Source organism: Aedes albopictus, chromosome 2 (assembly GCF_035046485.1).
Source record: "Aedes albopictus strain Foshan chromosome 2, AalbF5, whole genome shotgun sequence".
Classification (NCBI taxonomy): Eukaryota; Metazoa; Arthropoda; class Insecta; order Diptera; family Culicidae; genus Aedes; species Aedes albopictus.
The window spans coordinates 276822214-276843059 of record NC_085137.1 but is presented as its reverse complement, the minus strand read 5'-3'; the positions used below and the strand labels follow the sequence as shown (position 1 = coordinate 276843059).

At 44.1% G+C, this 20846-nt stretch overlaps 2 protein-coding genes across 6 annotated transcripts in view; both read right to left on the bottom strand.

The window, feature by feature from the left end:
• Positions 1-9035, bottom strand: part of LOC109408309 (uncharacterized) — a 105454-nt gene extending 96419 nt beyond the window's left edge. Inside the window, exons 1-2 of one of the 2 annotated variants that reach the window (XM_062854969.1) lie at positions 2880-9035; positions 2525-2821 (exon numbers count right to left, since the gene is read on the bottom strand). In XM_062854969.1, coding sequence (XP_062710953.1) covers positions 6352-8025 — 1674 coding nt within the window. In that variant the 5' untranslated portion in view covers positions 8026-9035 and the 3' untranslated portion in view covers positions 2525-2821; positions 2880-6351. Of the gene's footprint in view, positions 1-2524 lie in introns of both variants that reach the window. The other variant, XM_062854968.1, reaches the window with a different exon arrangement.
• Positions 9036-9431: 396 nt separating this feature from the next.
• LOC109406809 (uncharacterized) lies at positions 9432-20841 on the bottom strand. 4 transcript variants are annotated; one of them, XM_062851833.1, is made up of 3 exons: positions 17676-20841; positions 17545-17609; positions 9432-17478 (listed from the first exon to the last, which is right to left on the bottom strand). In XM_062851833.1, exon 3 carries the CDS (start codon positions 12936-12938, stop codon positions 11454-11456), a length of 1485 nt encoding a protein of 494 aa, XP_062707817.1. In that variant the 5' UTR covers positions 12939-17478; positions 17545-17609; positions 17676-20841; the 3' UTR covers positions 9432-11453. The 4 variants fall into 4 exon arrangements, with proteins under 4 accessions (XP_062707817.1, XP_062707816.1, XP_062707815.1 ...); XM_062851832.1 differs by having other exon boundaries at positions 9432-17609; positions 17676-17734; positions 17790-20841; XM_062851831.1 differs by having other exon boundaries at positions 9432-16027; positions 16080-20841.
• Positions 20842-20846: the final 5 nt, after the last annotated feature.

Genomic DNA, 20846 nt, shown 5'->3' with positions numbered 1-20846 from the left:
ACGTACGAATGGATCGACGACCAAAGTGAACGACAACAATTGATTGAAGAGGACAAACAAAAAATAGCTGAAACTATCGGAATCCCGTTGGATCAGTTGACTTTCTATCATAGTTGATTTTTTTTGTAGATTAATTTTTTTTCTATGTTTGTAGAATTAGATTTTATGATATTATGATATTTAAATATTATTGTAAACTATTGAATTCGGCTCCGTAAAGTGCACCGCACAATTGAGCCTTTTAAATAAACGATTTGAAAAAAAAAAACCACTGAATCCTGGACAAACCCCCAAAAAAATGCCTGGAGGAATCTTTGCAGAATCCCCGAAGGGATTCCTGAAAAATCTCCGAATTCCTGAAGGAATCTTTGAAAGAATCCCGGAAGAATTTGTGAAGGAATTCCTAGTGCCAGAGGGATTCGCGGAGGAATCCTCGAAGGAATTCCTGGAAGAATTCTCGAAAAAAAAAAACTGGAGAAATCACCGAAAAAAATCCTTGAGAAATCGCGGAAGGAATTTCTGTAGAAATCCCCTGAGGAATTTCTGGAGGCATTCCCGGAGAAATGGCTGGAGAAATCCCTGAGGAGTTCCTGGGAAAATCCCAGAAGGAATTCCTGCAGAATTGTCTGAAGAAATTCCTGAAGGAATCCCCAAAGGAATTTCTGGAAAAATTTCGAAGGAATACCTCAAGGAATCCTTGAAGAATCTTCGGAGGAATTCCTGGAGGAATTTTCGAAAGAATTCCATGAGAAATCCCGGAGGAATTCCTGGAGGCATCTCCGATTGAATCTTTGGAAGAATTCCTTCAGCAATACCCAAAAAAATATATTAAAAAAATAATTCCCAGTCAGTATGAATTATGAATCTCTGCCTAAACTATGAAGGAATTCTGGGATGAATATGTATATTCCTGTATAAACTCGTTAAGGCAGCTTATAAGGGGATCCTTAGATAAACCATTACTAGATCCTTTGGGAGTTCACAAAGATATAACAATTATTGTTGAGGTGAACGCGGGCGTGGGGCGCAAATCTGGTACATATTCAATTCAAACTGCTGTCGATTTACCAGGTGCCTGGCCAGCAACAAATCCCCCGATTATGCCTTCGAAAACATCACTGATCGTACTGCAATCCACGACGTTCGTTCCCGTAGCTAGCATTGAAACCAACGGGATCTCTGACGACGTTTTCAATCACATGTGAGGAGAAAACTTTGTAGCCACTGCCTTTCAAATCTCCTCTGCACATCCAACGGGAAAGAAAATTCCCGGTTGAATCGCTAATCACGGCGTACGTCCAAGTCCATCCTCAGGAATATTTGAAGGGTATTTTCCGAAAGCATCGGTCAGCAGCACAGACTTGTTGTTTTTTGATTTGTTTTGTTTTTCTTTGACGTTTCTACGTGATGGCGTAGCATGCGGTGCCAATTTATTTCCGCACGTAGCCAGTTCTTGTAAATCCGAGATTTAATTTTAGTGCGCCGAAATCGGCGTACTAAAGATAAATCTCAGATTAAAATCAAGGATAATACCGTTTGGTACTTAAGAAAATCGTGGATAATACGTGATTGGCGTCTAGTACGCTGTGGAGCTTACCGCCTAAGAATTCTGCAGTTCAATATCCGAAGAATGAATGATCCAGATAAGTTCGACCATTCGGAAATTCTAACATTGTACCCCAACCCTATTGATGTTGTTGCCCTAGGAGAAACTTGGATCAAGAAGGATAGAGTGCAGCATTATCAAATTGATGGTTATAAGAGCGCTTTTTCCTGTAGACCAGATAGTCGAGGTGGTGGATTAGCAGTATTTGTAAGAGATTCAATAGTTTTCGACACTGTTTGCAATACCCATAGTCGAGGGCTGCACCATATCAATCTACGTCTACATGGGATGGGCGCAAGCCTTCAAGTACATGCTGTTTACAAACCACCCTCATATAGAACCACTGAATACTTGGACAAACTGGAATCCATACTAGCGTTGCAGAATCGTGAGGCATCTTGTGTAATTGTTGGAGATGTAAATATACCATACAATCAACTAGAAAATGGATCTGTTCACGAGTATATTAATCAACTGAAATGTTACAACTAGTGTGCTTAATCCTCTACTGCAACTGCACGTCGCTCTCTCGGCTTGCCGCACCGTCGCTCGCATGCATCGCCACTCGCCGTCTGCCGCGTCACTCACCACCATGCAACACCACGGCTGAAGTTGAAGCTGTATTCGGCGCTCACTCACACCACTATTCCTCCGTATCGACCTGGCTCACGGTCATCACACGACCCACAATCTCGCGAATGCACTCTCACGTCTCAGCAACCACTGCCAGCGTCGTGTTTTTCTCCGTCCCCACACGACGACGGTTAATTTCTCGAACACCGCGCTGTATCGTGGATCCCGGCGACACTACACACCTCACTCTCGTGATGCACTACCGAACCGACGCCTGCAAACAAAGCCCTGAGGCAGAAAACACATTACTCTTGGTCGTACATAGCGGGCGCGTCCACGACTTACCTCCTACAGTAGGAAGGCTTCGTTCGTTGTGTGTGTGTGGATCTGCATATACACGATTGCTGGGGCGTACACGATTCTCGCTCTTGCCGCGACTGCTTGGTGTCAATATGGGGTGCCAGTGAGTTCCCGTGTAGGGTGATCGTTCTATCCTGGACCTGTTTGGAAGTCGGAACTGATCGTGAGAACTTTCACGTGATGCAAATTTAGCTTAATGGAATTACCTCGCCTTCGTTCTTTCCTATGTCGATCGGAAACGTGCAATTGTTGGAGCTTCCCGGTAATGCTGAGATTCGAGCACTGGAGAAAGAAATCGTTTTGATAAAGCAAGTCTACTTCGGATCGACATCGCACTCACGTGTTAGACAGGTTTTCTGCCCTCGAAGATCTGTTATCGTTACTGTAGGTTGGCCCGCCCTAGCCTCGGCGTCTAGCCTCGATACACCACCGTGCCGATGATGGTACCGCGGACAGCGTGGACGTGCGTCCTGTCTGTAGGTTTCGTCTGAGGACTAGAGATCTGCGAAAAAACGTAATATTGTGGTGACCAGGTGATGCCCATGGTTTCTCCATCTTTTCAACGGATTCTCTCCGATTACCCAGCGAAGCCCGTCCCTCGTCGAGCACGTTGTTGAACGGTCTTGATCGGTCGGAAGGGATCTGCGGAAGTTTTCAGGGTTCGTGTTATGCGCAATTCTGCTGCGAATCATGTTCAACTTATGAATCTTGCCGAATGGGTTTTCAGCGTCTCACCACTTGTAAAACGGGCTTTCTGCTGTTTCGGACACTATGTGACCGCCTACGACGAGGACCTATAGATGTTCTGATGCCAGCGGAAATAGTGTCTGATTGGTGTATGTGTGGCAACGGTGAAGGTACGTGCCAGCGATTTGCAGGCAAATTTTCTTTCTTTTCTCATGTTCAAGCTAGAACATGTATTCCCTTGTGGCGCATTTTAATTATCAATATACATGTTTATTGAGTTTTCTAGATTTCGGGTATAAATTCATGAATTTAGACTTCATATTCCTAGGCTAAATACTTAAACGTAACACAATGATGCGTAAAATTCAATCGTTGAGTTGAATGATGTGATGTGTGAGCAACAGTACCAAATGATATGTAGTGAAAGCATATCCTATTCAATCCTATACTATTTAAAGCGGACGGATCAAAATGCTTCCTTTCTTAAACCCTCTATTTTGAGTAGAGTAAAAATTGAAACACTGTTCCCTAAATAGGTTTGGACAGCCTTTAAAAAATAAAAAAAGAGCGTGCCAAAATTTATCTGTTAGATGAAAATAAATTTGATGTGTATCCGGAAAAAATATCTACGTGAATACATTTTACAGCACTTATAGGACAGGTATTGTAAAAAGAACAGATTATACAATATTAGAGTTGTCATTGATATTGATATTGATGAGTCATGAAAAACAAAATGCTGTTTATCATTTCTTTTTACAAAAATGCTTTTTACTCTGTTTCTTGAACAACGTTATATTTCAGAGTTGTATATTGATTGTGCAACCACAAAACAAATAGTAATCGAATGAAACGCTAAAATTTGCTTTGTTTATAATAATGGTCATAGAAAGTTGTCCCCAAAAGTTGTCATACAGAAATAAAATAATATGTATAGATCATTGATCATCTCCGTTCAATAGTGTATCGTTTTGAAGATTAGATATACATTTACCGCTTTATAAGTTGTCTAATTACAACAGTTGAAAAGGTCGAAAGGAGTACTAATAGAATAGATGCCAATTGAAGACAAAAATACAATTTTATCTGGAATTGAATTTTGATGTACAAAAATATAGCTTAGAAGATGATCGTTTTGTATATGTAATGTTTATTCGTTTTTGGAGAAGCGACTATTTTCGACATTCCTCGCTCGTGTAGAATATGTATGATATTCATTTTTCAACTACAAAGTAAGCTGTACACCTGGAGTGTAAATGAAAGTTTGTTTCGTAAAACAGTGTTGCTAGTGGGTGTTAAGTAGATAGCTGTATTACAGAAAAACAAACATACACGAATCTGAACTAAGAATTATGTGTTTCAAACGTCGTTGAGCGGTTTCAGTTCCAAAATCAACAGATCTTATCCGTGATAATCAGTGTACGTCTTCTAGGATTTAAGAAAAACTAGCTATTCTAAAAAAAGGTATATACCAATTAATTTTAGCAGTATGGGACAAACAATACATTGAGCTATGAAATTTAATTGCACTGGTTATACATTTTGAATATGAAGGAGAAAATGTTTCAACAGCATGGTCTATTGCAATGAATCGTGATTGCTCCAATGGAATACAAGTATTCTCTTTGTAGCCTGTTCTACCCTTAAAATAATCCACCAATAAGGATATAAGAGTAATTGTAAATGTTAAACAAACTGTGTTGGTCTCGAACATGTTTGTTATGCTCAGTTTCATCGCTTTTCGGCCGCGAAGAGTTAGGAAGTAGCTGTGATATGTATTCGCATAAAATGTTACGTTGTGGACAAATGTTGTGGCGCTTCATTGTAAATTCCCGAAATGCGAGAGTCTTTGGCTGATATCCAGCTTTCAACTGAGTAACGGCTTTATACTGCATTTAGAGTTTGGAGTTTGAATCGCTATTCAAAGGCCTATAGCAGGTGTTCAATGGAACATGTGTCATGCCATTTATATTGGATCTTGAAGATTACCTAACGGCATCGTTATGAATATTTGCTTCAGATTGAAAACATGTTTAAATAGCCCGCTATGTTACAAGAAGATTGTCAACTAAGTGATGGTTTAGAATGGGAGGTACACAAAATGTATGCCAACCTAGATGCCAACAAACATGTGTTCAAACATGACATTTGAGCCACAATTGTGTCAGTTTGTTCATGTGTGAGTTCATATGTAACGAATTTGTACAATTTTCTAATCATCGTTTAGAAATTTATATCGGTTACCTCAAACATTGTCAAAAAAAAAAAGGATCGATAGTTAAAATTCTAAAATACTGTCACCTGGGCAAACGCGAAGGTTTTAACCCATCTTCATAACACAATTTATTAAAATAATAGAACTTAATTTTGTTCAATTGATGTATCACAACAGAGTTGTTTTTTTTTTGGATAAATTATTTATAATTGAAATTAGATTTATGCTGTTTATATGAAGATTAATGGAGAGATATAGCCTTGCCTTTATGTTACTGTCACTATTGATATTATACTGTTGGAAATAGCCGGAAGAGACATGCACGTAGATTTAATGGATAAGGGTGTTAGCTAAAAAAAAATATATTTACTGTTTTAATACGACCATTTAGGTGATGTGATCAGTGGTGACTCCGAACACGTTGTGATGAGAAGGCCAAGAAATATTCAGCTGAGAGCAAACATTTGTTTGATCTTATTTTCATATAAATTGCATTTACTTATATGATGCATAAAACTAAAAATAAGGAAAAGGGGATGTGGTAGAGCCTCAATTATTATTCGTTCAAACTTCGTGCGTGCCTCGTGAACACCTTATTGATTTCGGCCTACACACTTCGTTGCGCATATCCTCAGTCTCTCTGCTAGCATGCTCACGGACAGATCATTTCCTTTCGCAGCGCGCGTGCTATTAACCTCGGTCCTTTAAGATCGTTACCACATACCATCGACCACGAAATCCTATTGCGTAAACTTTTTTTTTTTTTTTGAGATTTTACCCTAGAGGACATTCATCTCAGTATTGCGTAAATTAGATTATTATGTTGTATGAGGAGCTGCCAACAACTTGATAAGAAGTTATTTGTCATCCAGACTACAGTACGTAGTCGCCAATAATGTATACAGCGAACTTAAAAACACGTCCGTCGGAGTTCCCCAAGGCAGGAACTCGTGTTGAGGGAGTGCACGACTTCTAAGTGGATCGCTCGGATGGTCAAACAAGTGGCGAGCATGACCCACCGCTTCTCTACTCTTCTGCCGATGATGACCTCCATTGGACCGAAATAGTCGATCCCGACGTGCGTGAACGGTCGTGAAAACGCTGCAAAACGGGCGGGTGGAAGATCGGCCATGAGGGGTGGATTTGGGGCTGCTTGCTGGTTTTTGCATTGCTGGCAATTCTTGCGCACTTGTTGGTAGCACACGCGCAAGCGGGGAATGCGAAATTTTTGTCGAATTTCATTTACCACAGTCTCGTGGTTGAGGTGATGGTATTTGCGGTGATAATATGCTACGATCAGGCGGGTGGTTTGGTGTTTTTGCGGAAGGATGATTGGTTTCTTGGAATCATCTGTGGCGTAGTTACATGCAGCTATGCGGGTTCGCATGCGCAAAATTCCGTTCTCATCCAGCCAGGGTGTCAGCTGGTATAGTGAGCTGGACTTCGGTATACTCGTAGTTCTATTTGGATTTTGATATGGGTTTTGCAGCATCGCTATCTCGTCAGGGTAGGATTCCAGTTGACAAAGTCGAATCAGGGAACGCTCTGCCGTCAGCAGCTCCTTCGTTGCAAGTGGACCTGTAGCCTTCGGAGTTCCTCGACATCGGTGCCGACAGTTATCGGCGAATCGGTGAACAAATGCGACTGCTTTGCGTAGTCTCTCCCATGACGAATAGTCATCAAGGCGGAGTACTGGTTCCGAAGAAACGTGGGGTGCTGCAAGCGACGGACGTAATTCATTGTCAGTCAAATCCTGGCGGTTGGGCGACTTCGGCCAGTCCTCTTCAGGGCACCAGAGAAAGTCTGCACCTTTAAACCACCTGTCTTTGGGCGTCAATTCTGGTAGAGTATTCCACTTGGTGGCGTCGTCGGCAGGATTTTGCTTGCCCGGCACCCATCGCCATTCGTTCATTTCGGATGTTTCTAGTATTTCGCTAATCCTGTGACCCACGTATGGACTGTAACGTCGGTGGTCCGAGTTGATCCAGCAGAGGACGTCTCTGGAATCCGACCAGTACAGCTTCCGATGGATCTTGAAGCTTAGCGCCTTTTGGACGGTATGCGATAGTCGGGCGCCAACTACAGCCGCTTCGAGTTCCAACCGTGGTATCGACGTGAACTTGAGCGGAGCAACTCGACATTTGGCTGCGACTATGGAGCAGGAAGCGGCTCCCTTGTGGACAAAACGGAGATAGCAAACTGCGGCCGTGCCGTTCTCGCTAGCATCCACCATCGTGTGCAGCTGAACTTCGTCGGCTTCGTTTGTAAGGAACTCGGAGTTGTAGCACCGGGGAATCTTCACATGTTCGACGCGTGGGAGCACTTTCAACCAAGTAAGCCATTTGTCGTAGGCGTCGTTGTCGATTTCGTCATCCCATCGTACGCCGGATCGCCAGATTTGCTGTAGCAGAATCTTTAGATACGACAAGAAGTGGGAAATTAGACCAAGCGGGTCGAAGATGGTCATCAAGACGCGAAGAACTTCCCGTTTCGTTGGCCTGCGTTCATCTCTTAACAAAGCCGGATCGTATCGGTTCCATCCCACTTTGTAGGTGAAGACGTCGTCGGTCGTGTTCCACCACATGCCTAAAACTTTCTCTGTGGCCAATTCGGAAGACAGGTCGAGGCATTTCTCGTCGGTATCTACTTCTTGCAGCGCTGCCAGCACCCTACTTGAGTTACTGATCCAGTTCCGAATCTCAAACCCGCCTTACTGGTGGACGTGCCTAACATCCTTAGCCAGCTGGATGGCCTGCTCTTCGGTGTCCACGCTAACCAGCATATCGTCGACGTAGTGGGACTTCGTGATGGCTTGATGTGCTGCTGGATAGTCGCATGCGAAACGGTCGGCATTTGCGTTCTTCACGAACTGTGCAGTGGTTGGGGAGCACGCTCCAAAGGTCATAACCTGCATGACATACACCTCAGTTTCTCCACGTACGTTCATCCAATAGAAACACTGGCAGAATTGGTCTTCGGTACGCATCAACACCTGGTGAAACATTTCACGTATATCACCGGTGAGGGCGATGCGACGTTCTCGGAACTGGAGCAGAATAGTGAGGAGGGAGCAAAGTAGGTCTGGTCCTTTGAGAAGAGCCTAGTTGAGCGATGTGCCGTAGGCGCATGCCGCGGCATCCCACACTATCCGCACCTTTCCGGGTTTATTCGGATTGGTCACGGGGAAAACCGGTAAATACCATCGGCGCAGTACTTTTTGGTTTACTTCCTCATCGTTGAGCAGCCTGATGTAGCCTTTGGCTAAGTACTCGTCAATTTTTCCCTGCAAGGTTGTTTGCAGCTCTGGCTCTTTATGCATTCGCTTCTTTAGGCATTGGAACCGTAGCAGCGCCATGGATCGACTATCCGGTAGACGGGTCTCGACGTATCGCCAGAGAAGGCCGGATTCGTATCGTCCTTCCCGGCGGTGCATTGGTGACTGTAGCAGCATGAGAGCCCGTTCATCTTCGGCAGATAACAGCAATTTGTCCGGTTTGATGACTCCTAGGCTGTCGAGGGAAAAGTAGTCCTTTATCGCTTGGTGTAGATCCTTATCTGCTTCGGTGTTACACGGACAGATGTGAAAGCTGTAGTGGTGAACAGGCTTGTCCGCACTGAACGCATGAAAATTCTGCTCTTTTGATTTACACCACCAAAACCATCGTATTAATCAAATCTTCCTATTTGACCTGATAGAAGGATGTTTGAATATCCTAAATGTCATATCGAACTGTCAAAAAATCGCACCCAAGTGCCGCACTGAGCGTGCAAAGAGAAATTCACTGGGGTGAATTCACCCGGGTGAAATTCTCTTTGCGCGCACAGTGTGGCACTGCGGTGCGATTTTTTGACAGTTCTAAATGACATTTAGGATATTTCAACATCCTTCTATCAGGTAAGATAGAAAGATTGAATAAATTTGATGGTTTAGGGCATGTAAATGAAAAGAGCAGAATTTTGATGCGCTGAGTGCGGACAAGCCTGGTGGTGAAGACTTGTTCCACGATCACTGTCTTGTCCTCCACAGATGGTCCAACCCAGCCGTGACTTCACTGCTATCGGCTGCCCGAATTCTCCCTCTCGACTTTTCAAGACGAGGCCAAGGTGGGCGTGCTTGGTTCCGATCAGTATGCGTGGTCGTACATCTCGGTAGGAGTCGATCGGCAGATCTCGGAGATGTGAATACTCCTGGGAAAATTTGGTCATATCCAATGTTTGCGATGGTAGCTTAAGTTCCTTCACCGTTCGTATGTCGTTGATATCCAACCGTTTGCTTCTTTCCTTAGCTCCAGCGATTTGAAGATTGTATGCTCGGGAATCCGGTTCACAGCGTTCCGTTCCTCCCGTCCAACGCAGGCATAGCGGTCGTTTGGCACCATCCAGCTCTAGCAGATTAGCCAGCTCTTGATCAAGCAGGGTTAGCTCGGAGCCCTCGTCCAAGAAGGCGTACGTATGAACTACGGTCGTTTTACCGTACAATACGACAGGGAGGTAGCGAAACAGCGTAGAGCTGGCGGCTGTTTGGTGAGTATTGCATCCAGATGGATTTGGACAAGGTGGAGCAGATGGCTTGCTTTCGTTTCCAGCTGCAACTGGGGCGGCGGTATTCTGAGGCTTTTCCTTCGAATCGTTGTGCAGCAGCTCGTGATGCCGATAGGTACACCCATTTTTACCGCACGGTTTGGCGTTGCAGTTTCCCTTGTGAATCCGCAGACAGGTTCTACACAGACCAAACTCCCTGATAGCTGCCCAGCGTGATTCTCTGGATAACTCGACGAAGCGCTTACACTTGTCGGCGGATTTGCAAGTGCCCTTACAGATTGGGCAAACCTGTTCCGCCAGCGCTGGTTTCGCGTGTTCCTTAGACGAAGCATTCTTGTTCTCCTCGGAAGCTTCAGAGTGGGCGTTGAGATACGCATTTTGTAACGTTTTTTCCCGGTGGGACCACAGAAACCTCCAGCAAAAATAACGAATGCCCGAATTGCAGCAAAATCTCGTTGGAAAAAATTCCAGCTCAAGCGCCAAAAGTTGGATTGCCGGAACCTCAATTTAGGTTGCCCGCTAGCTGTCGGCCAGTCGTAGATCCGACCACACTTGATTTAATAGAGAAGCTGCTCAAAACACCGTTGCACAAAATAATAAAACAAAGTTAATTAAACACACCAAAAAAAAAAAACTACTATATTCATCAAAAAGTGATCTCACCCACATTAAACCACTGCGTATATTGGCCAATTATTCGAAAAACTTATTCGCATTTTTAGCTTACAAATCTAGGTGGTATTCTAACTACGCGCAAACTATTTGCCAGAAAGTTAAAAGTTCGTGCACGATTACTGGCTTTCACTGTTTTTCATGCATGCATGCCACTTATCTGGTTTTCCGCGACGACCTATTCACGCGAGGCAGGAACAGACAGCAACAACGATCTGCACTGGTCCGCCGGTCAGTCGGGTCTTCCAGGATACAATATAAATTGACTGCGTTTCAGGGCACTGTACGAAAAGGTCGCAATTACTACACACAGCTTTGGTTCACACACAGGATGACTTACGTCGGTTTGTAGTCACGTGCACAAATCTTCTCTTTCACTTGCAAGTAGCTCAGGATATCTGCAGCTTGCTGTACAAAATCGATGCAACCAAAAGTTCACACGTATGGTGGGGTGGCAACTAGTTGGGAAAAATAACCTGAATATAACTCTTCTTCTGGTTTCATGCAATAAAAATTACAATTTGAGAAACCAGGCCCTCAGCGAGTTGAACTCCACCTCGGTGCCGCCGGCTTCGTTGGGGTTGCAGGTAGGCTGGTTGCTGCTTGACTGGACCTCGTCTGGATCCCTCGTCGGCTTCAGCACGGTTGCTGGACACACAACCACTGTGCTCCTCTGCAGGTAGGATCTGCTCTGCTAGCTGCTCTGGAGGCTGGACTGTTCTTCGTCACAGGTTTGCACACAATGATCTCGGTTTGCGTTATGAGGCCTCTATTTATATCATTTGCGCGGAGGCTTTCCTACCTACTTTGAGACGCAAAAGTTTGTGGTTGACGGGAACACTTATATTTTAATAACCAATCAGAGGCAAGCAGATTTTGCGCACAGTGCTTGCAACAATTATCGTTACAATTTCCCTTTTTTGAACCGTGAACCTCATTTCGGGAAAGTTTTTCATGCTGCACCGGCGGCGAGAAGGTGACGATGCTTGCCGCTTCTGTCAAGCTATAAATCCACCTACTGAAGGTCGCCAGGTTGGCCGTGGGTTCCATTAGACGATGCTGCGCCCAGTTGAGCTTGAGCGACGATGGCAGCTTGCTGACTATCTGGTGTAGCATCGTGATATTGTACATATACTCCTGCAGTCCACACGCGTCTACGGTGGCACAGAAGTTCTGCACGTGTACGGCAAAATCAACCAGTGTATCCAGTTTGTCTTCCCTGATGGCTGGTAGAGAGCTCACTTTCTCAATTAGCGATTGAATAATGACTTCGGGTTGCCCGAATAGCATCTTAAGGGTCGACAGAATGCCTGAAACGTTTCCAGGGAACATCAGCCGACTCTTTACCGCTTCGTAGGCCTTGCCTTTCAGGCTATTTTGCAGGTTCTCCTCCTCGTTGAACCCGCACATCGTGGTCGTACGGTTGTACATCGACAGAAATATCGGCCATTCTTCTGGATTACCGGAAAACGTTGGCAAATCCCTCGGTACTGCTTGTCTGGCTGCCACTTGGGATCGAGAAAGCTGAAATTCATCTTGAGACTCCTCCTGAGACAGTCCGTGCAAGCCTCGGATGCCACTCTGAGGGTTCCGATGGTGAACACCGGTAGACCAGGCCGGTGGAGCCAGAACCTGTCCATCAAATGTAGTGGAATTGAATGGGGGTCTGGATGACCAGGTGAGGGGATCGCCGTTAGGATTTGATGGCATTCCTCCCTGACGGAAGTGATTGGGCTGCGGTGGCCGAGGCGGTGGCCGCCTTGCAGCTGCGGTCGTTGCTGCTCCTGTGTGAGTCGACTGAATCGCTGAACGCAGATCGAATTGTTGACCAGTTTCTATATTACTGGTGAAACCAGTATGGGCGTTTGGTTCGAAACGAATTCGTGGCTGTACGAACCGCCCAGTGATTTGCGTTGGCTCCATGGTATCAACGGGGGTATGTGGTCTATCCCTACTAAGACCACTCACATCTGGTACGATCTGCTGCATCTGGCTGGTTTTCTGTACCCAGTCGATCATTCGACTTGAAGCTTCACTGCAGCTCTTCGATCCGTTTTCACTTCTCCTCGAACTTTTCTCGCTCAACGCCTCTTCAAGCAACCGATACTTCTCCTCCAGGTACTTTCGATGTTCTTGTGTAGCTTTTTCTTCGGCGATTCTTCGGCGCTCTTCTTGCTGCTGCTGGAATTCTCTTTCCTCCTGTAGCCGCATAAGCTGAAGCCTTGCACGACTAACCGCTGACTTCTGCGACGAAGAAAAAGAAACCTCCGACAAGGCTTTCATTGCGTCCTCGACCAGAAGATCTGCTTTCCGTTTTTCTCTGTTAGTGAGCTCCCGCTGTTGCTTCTGCTGATCGGCCTTCGTTTGATCAGTCACCACTTTTGAAGAGGATTTTTGAACGCTGCTAACGGGATTTAAATATTAGGAAGCAGCTTTATGGACTTCATTTCCTGGAGGAATCACTAGATTGGTGCGCGTGCTAGTAACGATGTGACCAATTGGCTGGCTCCTGGTTGACCTGCGCTCCAAGTTGTCCTCGTCCTGTTTGGTGCCGTTGTCTGAAGTTGCCTTAGTTCGCTGGATCCATGTCGCTGTAACGCAGTTTGTACAGCTCCAGCTCTTGTCGGCAATATCTTCAGAAACACCCACGCAGGAAAAATGGAACCACCCATCGCATTTGTCACACTGAACAATCATCTTGGTGTCCGCTCCTTTGCACGTCTTACACGAATGACCTTCCAACGTTTCATCCACTACTACCACATTTTGAATCTCACCACCACCAGCACTTTGACCACCAACCGCACCACCTTCATCTGACATTTTTCGCGCGCCTTTATCCCCCTTCGCACCCGACTTGATACACCCGCGACTCGGCATCACACTCAACTCGTCCGATAAACGAAAATTATATGCTGTTGAAATTCGTTTCAACGGGAATCGGTTTTCGAAATGATTATTCTCCGACCGACAAATTAAAACACGATCTGCTCGGTTTTGGGAGAATATAATTTTCCTGTGGGACATTATAAAGGTTTTGTTTTTACTTACGGTTGTATCAACTTATAAACTATTAAATCCATTTCTTAATAACTAAATAGATTTTGCTCCGGGAGAACAGTAATAGGAGCACCGACGAACCGACGTGACAGTGGCGATTCAAAAGTGTACCCCCCCCCCCCCCCCAATTTAACGGTCGACCACTGAAGCGAGCGATCGCTTCTGTCAAATCAGCGCAGACGCGAACCGTTTCCTATATGAACACACGGGGGTTCGGTGTCGAACGGGGCGATTTAGTGAGTTTTTGGTGGCAAAGTGCACAGGCCGCGTTTTCATTCGGTCGTCGTCGTCGTCTATTTGACTGCTAATCTTCGTACGGGGCGATTTAGTGAGTTTTTGGAGGCAAAGTGTACAGGCCGCGTTTTCATTCGGTCGTCATCGTCGTTTATTTGACTGCTCATCTTCGTACGGGGCGATTTAGTGAGTTTTTGGAGGCAAAGTGTACAGGCCGCGTTTTCATTCGGTCGTCGTCGTCGTTTATTTGACTGCTCATCTTCGTACGGGGCGATTTAGTGAGTTTTTGGTGGCAAAGTGTACAGGCCGCGTTTTCATTCGGTCGTCGTCGTCGTCTATTTGACTGCTCATCTTCGTACGGGGCGATTTAGTGAGTTTTTGGTGGCAAAGTGTACAGGCCGCGTTTTCATTCGGTCGTCGTCGTCGTTTATTTGACTGCTCATCTTCGTACGGGGCGATTTAGTGAGTTTTTGGAGGCAAAGTGTACAGGCCGCGTTTTCATTCGGTCGTCGTCGTCGTTTATTTGACTGCTCATCTTCGTACGGGACGATTTAGTGAGTTTTGGGTGGCAAAGTGTACAGGCCGCGCTTTCATTCGGTCGTCGTCGTCGTCTATTTGACTGCTAATCTTCGTACGGGGCGATTTAGTGAGTTTTTGGAGGCAAAGTGTACAGGCCGCGTTTTCATTCGGTCGTCGTCGTCGTTTATTTGACTGCTCATCTTCGTACGGGACGATTTAGTGAGTTTTGGGTGGCAAAGTGTACAGGCCGCGCTTTCATTCGGATCGTCCGTCGTTGTCGTCTATTTGACTGTGCTCATCTTCGTGATTTTGGAGGCAAAGTGAAGAGGACATTTTTTTTTCATTTGGGCCTGCCGCGTCGTCGTCGTCGCAGATTTGACTGTGCTTATCTTCGTACGGGGCGGTTTAGAGTGATTTTTGAGGCAAAGTGAAAAAGCCGCTTTTTTTATTCGGCTGCGTCGTCGTCGTCGTCAATTTGAATGTCCACATCGTCGTTCCCGTGTGTAGTTGTAGCGGTTCAGTGTGATTTCGGAGAAGAGGCCAGTTAGTGGAAGATGCTGGTGCACATACGCACTGAACACTTCGAAGGATGTTTATTGGTGAGCTCTTTCCATTTTATCATAATAATAATAATAATAATTAATGCTAAAGGACTTATACAATTCTGCTCTGGTTTTTGTGTATTTATCTAACAAATATTGAAAAGTTCGTCACGTCATGTGTCGGCGTTAGTACCCAATGCACAAGCAGTTGATAATAAATGTGTTTCTTTCATTTTTGCATTTACACAAAAATATGAATGGTTTGTCATCTTCGGTGTCGACATTTGTAATATTTTAGTCAGAATGAATAAATGTTTTGACTCAATAGTAAAGGTTGCATGAGAGTCCGTCTTGGTTCGTCGTTGCATCGCGTCGTCGTTGTGTGTGCGTGCTTTTAGAGAAAAAAAAACTAGTTTTTGTGCGAGTCGGTCGTGTGATGCCAGCAGCGGATTACATTTCAGCCCGTCTTGGTTCGTCGTTGCATCGCGTCGTCGTCCTGTGTGCGTACTCATCTTCGTACGAGGCGGTTTAGTGTGTTTTTGGAGGCAAAGGAAGTGCCGCTTTTTTCATTCGGATCGGGCGCGTTGTCGTCGACAATTTGAATGTGCACATCGTCGTACCCGTGTGTTGTTGTAGCAGTTCAGTGTAATTTCGAGGCCAGTTAGTGGAAGATGCTGCAGATCTGGTTTTTGTGTATTTATCTAACAAATATTGAAAAGTTCGTCACGTCATGTGTCGGCGCTAGTTCCAAATGCACATTTAGTTGATAATAAATAATTTCCTTTAATTTTTTGCATGAACACAACAATTTGAATGGTTCGTCATCTTCGGTGTCGACATTTGTAATATTTTAGTCCAAATGAATAAATGTTTTGACTCAAATAAAGGTTGCATGAATTTCTGGAAAAAGAGAGGGTCGGTAAAAGATAGACGGCGAACCATGCGGTAAGATCTTTCTGATTTATTTATCACGTGTTATTTTGTTAATACTTGTGAATTGATCGCGTTCAGCATTGTCTCGCGCGGAAACGCAAACTACAGATGCGTCGATGTTTAGCATTGTGTTCACCTTAGTTGCGAATGAATAACTTATGTAGGGTGAGTTTTGAGGCACAAAAGATCGCGTTCGTCGTCCAAGGTTTAGAAGGATATTTCTTCGCGAGCGCATTATTAATCGCGAATCAAAACATTACACTCGTTTACCACGACAAAATCCTCAACACATCTCCATTTCCCCTGTCCAAACTCCTAGTGATTTCTCGTAGTAACGCAGAGAATTCCTCGGTTATTGGCCTAAGCGAGAATCATGTCATCACTTCCTTCCCTATCCTCAATTGACCTGCATTCGGACGCGGCCGGCGCTGGTATTGCTTATTGAAAAGTATTTGGATTCCAGCATTTACACAATGAAGAGAAAGCTAATCCCAAGCATCATCTGTTGGTTCTTTGTGTAAATGCAGTTGTCCTTGCAATAACAGAGGAGCAACCGCGGGCGGTCAATCATCATCATGCTCATGCTCATGCTCAGTTTGATCATTCTTAACTTACGTTTAGTTCCTCAATATAACTCTCGAAGTGGTTTTGGCCTCTCAGATTCTAGTGCGAAGCGGGTTTAATCTAACGGAAGCAAATACATAGCATAGTTATGTTGGAATCATGTTGAGCAACAACATTGCATCTCACCGATAAAGTCTAGCACGTCAGGCTCAGTTGACCGTATGTTCGTAGTGGGGCTTTTAGCAAGTAAGCTGAATTGATGTATGTTGGTGAGTTATTGCGAATAAGTATTATAGTTTTTGTCTTATGTTTCTTACCAAAAATCTGTGGGCATAGATAGCTGTGTAGTGTCGGTAGCGGTTGTCTCAATTGGCTAAGAATAACACTAGTGGTAAGAGTCCACTAAACAGGTGACCCCTAATTCATGGTGTTATGCGGCTTTATGCTTACCGTACCAAGGAATGGTTTGGGGGGTCTAATAAAAACCTAACCACTAACGGAGCCTATGGAGAATTAGGGCGTCCTCCACAGTATTACGCCCTTACTGTGCTAACCGGATCAATAGTGCAGTGGACCTTGCGTTTTTCCGAGATAATCAGTTGCCCTTCTTAAGTCTCAAATTTGAGGCTGAATAAGGGCGGGATTATTCAAATGTTGTTAATTAGCTTACATTACTACCTATACGGTTTCGCTTAATGCGTTTTCGCGGCCGGCGCTGGTATTGCTTATTGAAAAGTATTGGGATTCCAGCATTTACACAATGAAGAGAAAGCTAATCCCAAGCATCATCTGTTGGTTCTTTGTGTAAATGCAGTTGTCCTTGCAATAACAGAGGAGCAACCGCGGGCGGTCAATCATCATCATGCTCATGCTCATGCTCAGTTTGATCATTCTCAACTTACGTTTAGTTCCTCAATATAACTCTCGAAGTGGTTTTGGCCTCTCAGATTCTAGTGCGAAGCGGGTTTAATCTAACGGAAGCAAATACATAGCATAGTTATGTTGGAATCATGTTGAGCAACAACATTGCATCTCACCGATAAAGTCTAGCACGTCAGGCTCAGTTGACCGTATGTTCGTAGTGGGGCTTTTAGCAAGTAAGCTGAATTGATGTATGTTGGTGAGTTATTGCGAATAAGTATTATAGTTTTTGTCTTATGTTTCTTACCAAAAAACTGTGGGCATATAATGAATACGGGTTGGTATAGTTGGAAGGGTATTTAGAGCCTGAATAATGAAAATAGTTTAGATGCATTTCATCACTTTGATAGAATTGACTTACCAGTTCAAGTGATTAAATTCAGTTCAGTCACTAGCACTGGTTTTCATTAAATTTAGCATATAATGACTAAGCTAATAAGTAATTATTGTTGGAATTCGTTTACCAAATACAATTCAGTAGAATACTATCTATCTTCTTTTGCTCTCTGTACGGTATTTCAATTTGCATACTCACGTTTGATGACAGATTGATCTTTCAGTATGCATACTCACGGCCTATGACGGATAGGTACCTAGCGCTCCGTCAGAAATGTACAGAAGGGATGGATCTTTAGGCAAGGTCGTCGCTGCACGGCAGCTAACACAGGTACTAGCTGGGACGAGCCTATTGCGGACCAGCCACGTGAGCTTTGGATAAGGTGGATCGAACAGTACCGGCAGATCAACGAAGTGATCGTTCCTCGCTGCTTCTTCAAGGATTTCTGTCCGCAGCAAGTCAGCGATATTCAGGTCCATGTGTTCACAGATGCGAGCGTGTCAGCTTGTGCGTGTGTGGCCTACCTTAGAACGACGGTGGACGGAGAGAGTCAGTGTTCATTGATTGCAGCAAAGACAAAAGTTGCACCTCTACGAACGCTATCCATCCCACGTTTGGAGCTTCAGGCTGTCATGATGGGTTCCCGTCTACTACAGAACATCTGCTCAGCCCTTAGCATCGATATCCACAAACGTTTCCTTTGGTCAGATTCAGCAACAGTTCTTGCTTGACTTCGCTCCGATAGTCGTCGGTATCATCAGTTCGTGTCTTTCCGTGTTGGCGAAATCCTGTCGTTAACCAGTGTGGATGAATGGCGCTACGTACACGAAATGGAATGGGGGGTCTTCATTCGACCCGGGTTGCCGTTGGTACCAGGGTTCAGTATTTCTGCAAGATCCGGAAAGTCAGTGGCCTACGGAACGGCCAGGAGATACAGCGGAAGTAGATGTGACCACCGAAGAAATTCGCCTCGTTGCAGTACACCGAACAGTAGTGGAAGTGATATATATTCAACGATTTTCCAACTGGAGCAGACTGCTACGTGCGACAGCATATGTTCACCGAGCTGTAGCAGTATGGGGCTGTTTGGGCTCGTTTGGAAGTTAACCATCAATGTTAACTTCTTTTCCCGATCAGCCTAGATAGCTGTGTAGTGTCGGTAGCGGTTGTCTCAATTGGCTAAGAATAACACTAGTGGTAAGAGTCCACTAAACAGGTGACCCCTAATTCATGGTGTTATGCGGCTTTATGCTTACCGTACCAAGGAATGGTTTGGGGGGTCTAATAAAAACCTAACCACTAACGGAGCCTATGGAGAATTAGGGCGTCCTCCACAGTATTACGCCCTTACTGTGCTAACCGGATCAATAGTGCAGTGGACCTTGCGTTTTTCCGAGATAATCAGTTGCCCTTCTTAAGTCTCAAATTTGAGGCTGAATAAGGGCGGGATTATTCAAATGTTGTTAATTAGCTTACATTACTACCTATACGGTTTCGCTTAATGCGTTTTCGCCATTGGCGATTTTCAATTGACACCGACTTGGTTTGTCGTTGATGTTTCCTTTTGGTGCTGTGATTTTGAAGAGTGTAATCCAGTCTAGTTTGGGTAGTGACTACGGCTAGGAAACCTTCGATCAATTTTCAGCGTAAAAAGCGTGCGAAGCCCAAGTGGCTCTACTTCAAAAAGTTCATTTTCGTAGGGTAACTTCTGTAAAGGTTACCGTGTGAAACCAGTTTTGCTTCCTTCATTATAAATGAACTGTCGTGCCTCGAGCATGCTATATCTTAGAATAACGTTAACAGTATGTTTCAACATTTCGATGCCTTCAAGCAAGCTCTTGTATTCAGCAACTCTCGCTGGTATTTAGCAATATTGCTACGATGATTACATCATCTGAAGTAGCTCAAACATTAATTTGAGATGCTTCAGTTTGATGGATTTCTTAGGTAGTACAGTTCATGGATAACTCAACATAGAATTGCACCTAACCAATCTATGCATGAGCAGAATTTGTCATGAGTTGACTGATTTGTATAAGAAAAGCACAATAAACAAACAGTGAATTACTCACTGTAAAACTTTTATACAATAAATTCGTTCTCACTGTTGAACTAAATCCTCAAATTACATTTGCATCAGCTGCTTCCCATGCACTCCTCATGTGCAGGTCGTTAAATCATTGCACCATGCTGAGTGCATTGTAACCAGCCGACCCGTGCGAACCGAAGGTCAAATAACAAACCTTCAGTGTTCCTTACTGACACTGAGCCTTATGCAGATGTTGCATATTTTCTACAACTTATTAACCGATCGTCACTGATTGGTTAATTCGATGCTTGGCACCTCCTCTACTCGGGATTTATATACTGTATCGGACAATAAAAATGCACCAAAGCCGTTTTCCCATACAAATAGTCAACTTTGGATTGCCATATCTCAGTTATGTCTAAACCGATAGTTTTCATTTTTCTGTGACGAACTACAAAACATTTCAATTTTCAAAAACTATTGAAAAAGTTCAGTGATAACTATTGATACAAAAGATACAGATAGGTTGAATTTTGACAATAAAAATGCACCAAGACAAAAAATTGTGCAGCCTAAAATGCTGAAGTCAGATAGCTATGGTGTCTTCAGCAAATTTATTGGTCATCATACAAGAAACATATTTGCCGAAGACACCATAGTGATTTGACTTCAGCATTTTTGGCTACATAATTTTTTGTCTTGGTGCATTTTTTTTGTCAAAATTCAACCTATCTGTAACTTTTGTATCAATAGTTATCACTGAGCTTTTTCAATAGTTTTTGGAAATTGAAATGTTTTGTAGTTCGTCACAGAAAAATGAAAACTATCGGTTGAGACATAACTGAGATATGGCAATCCCAGTGAATCAGAATTCAAACATCGCGCAACAATAATGACAATGTCGCAACCTGTATTTGTTGCGACAAAACAATCCATGCGACATAAGTTTGTCCCAACTTGAAAATAATGGGATTAACATCGTACACCATGAGTTTAGAGATTTTTAAGCCTTGCATTGCGATTTTCGAACGGTAACTTCGAGTCGGTAAACA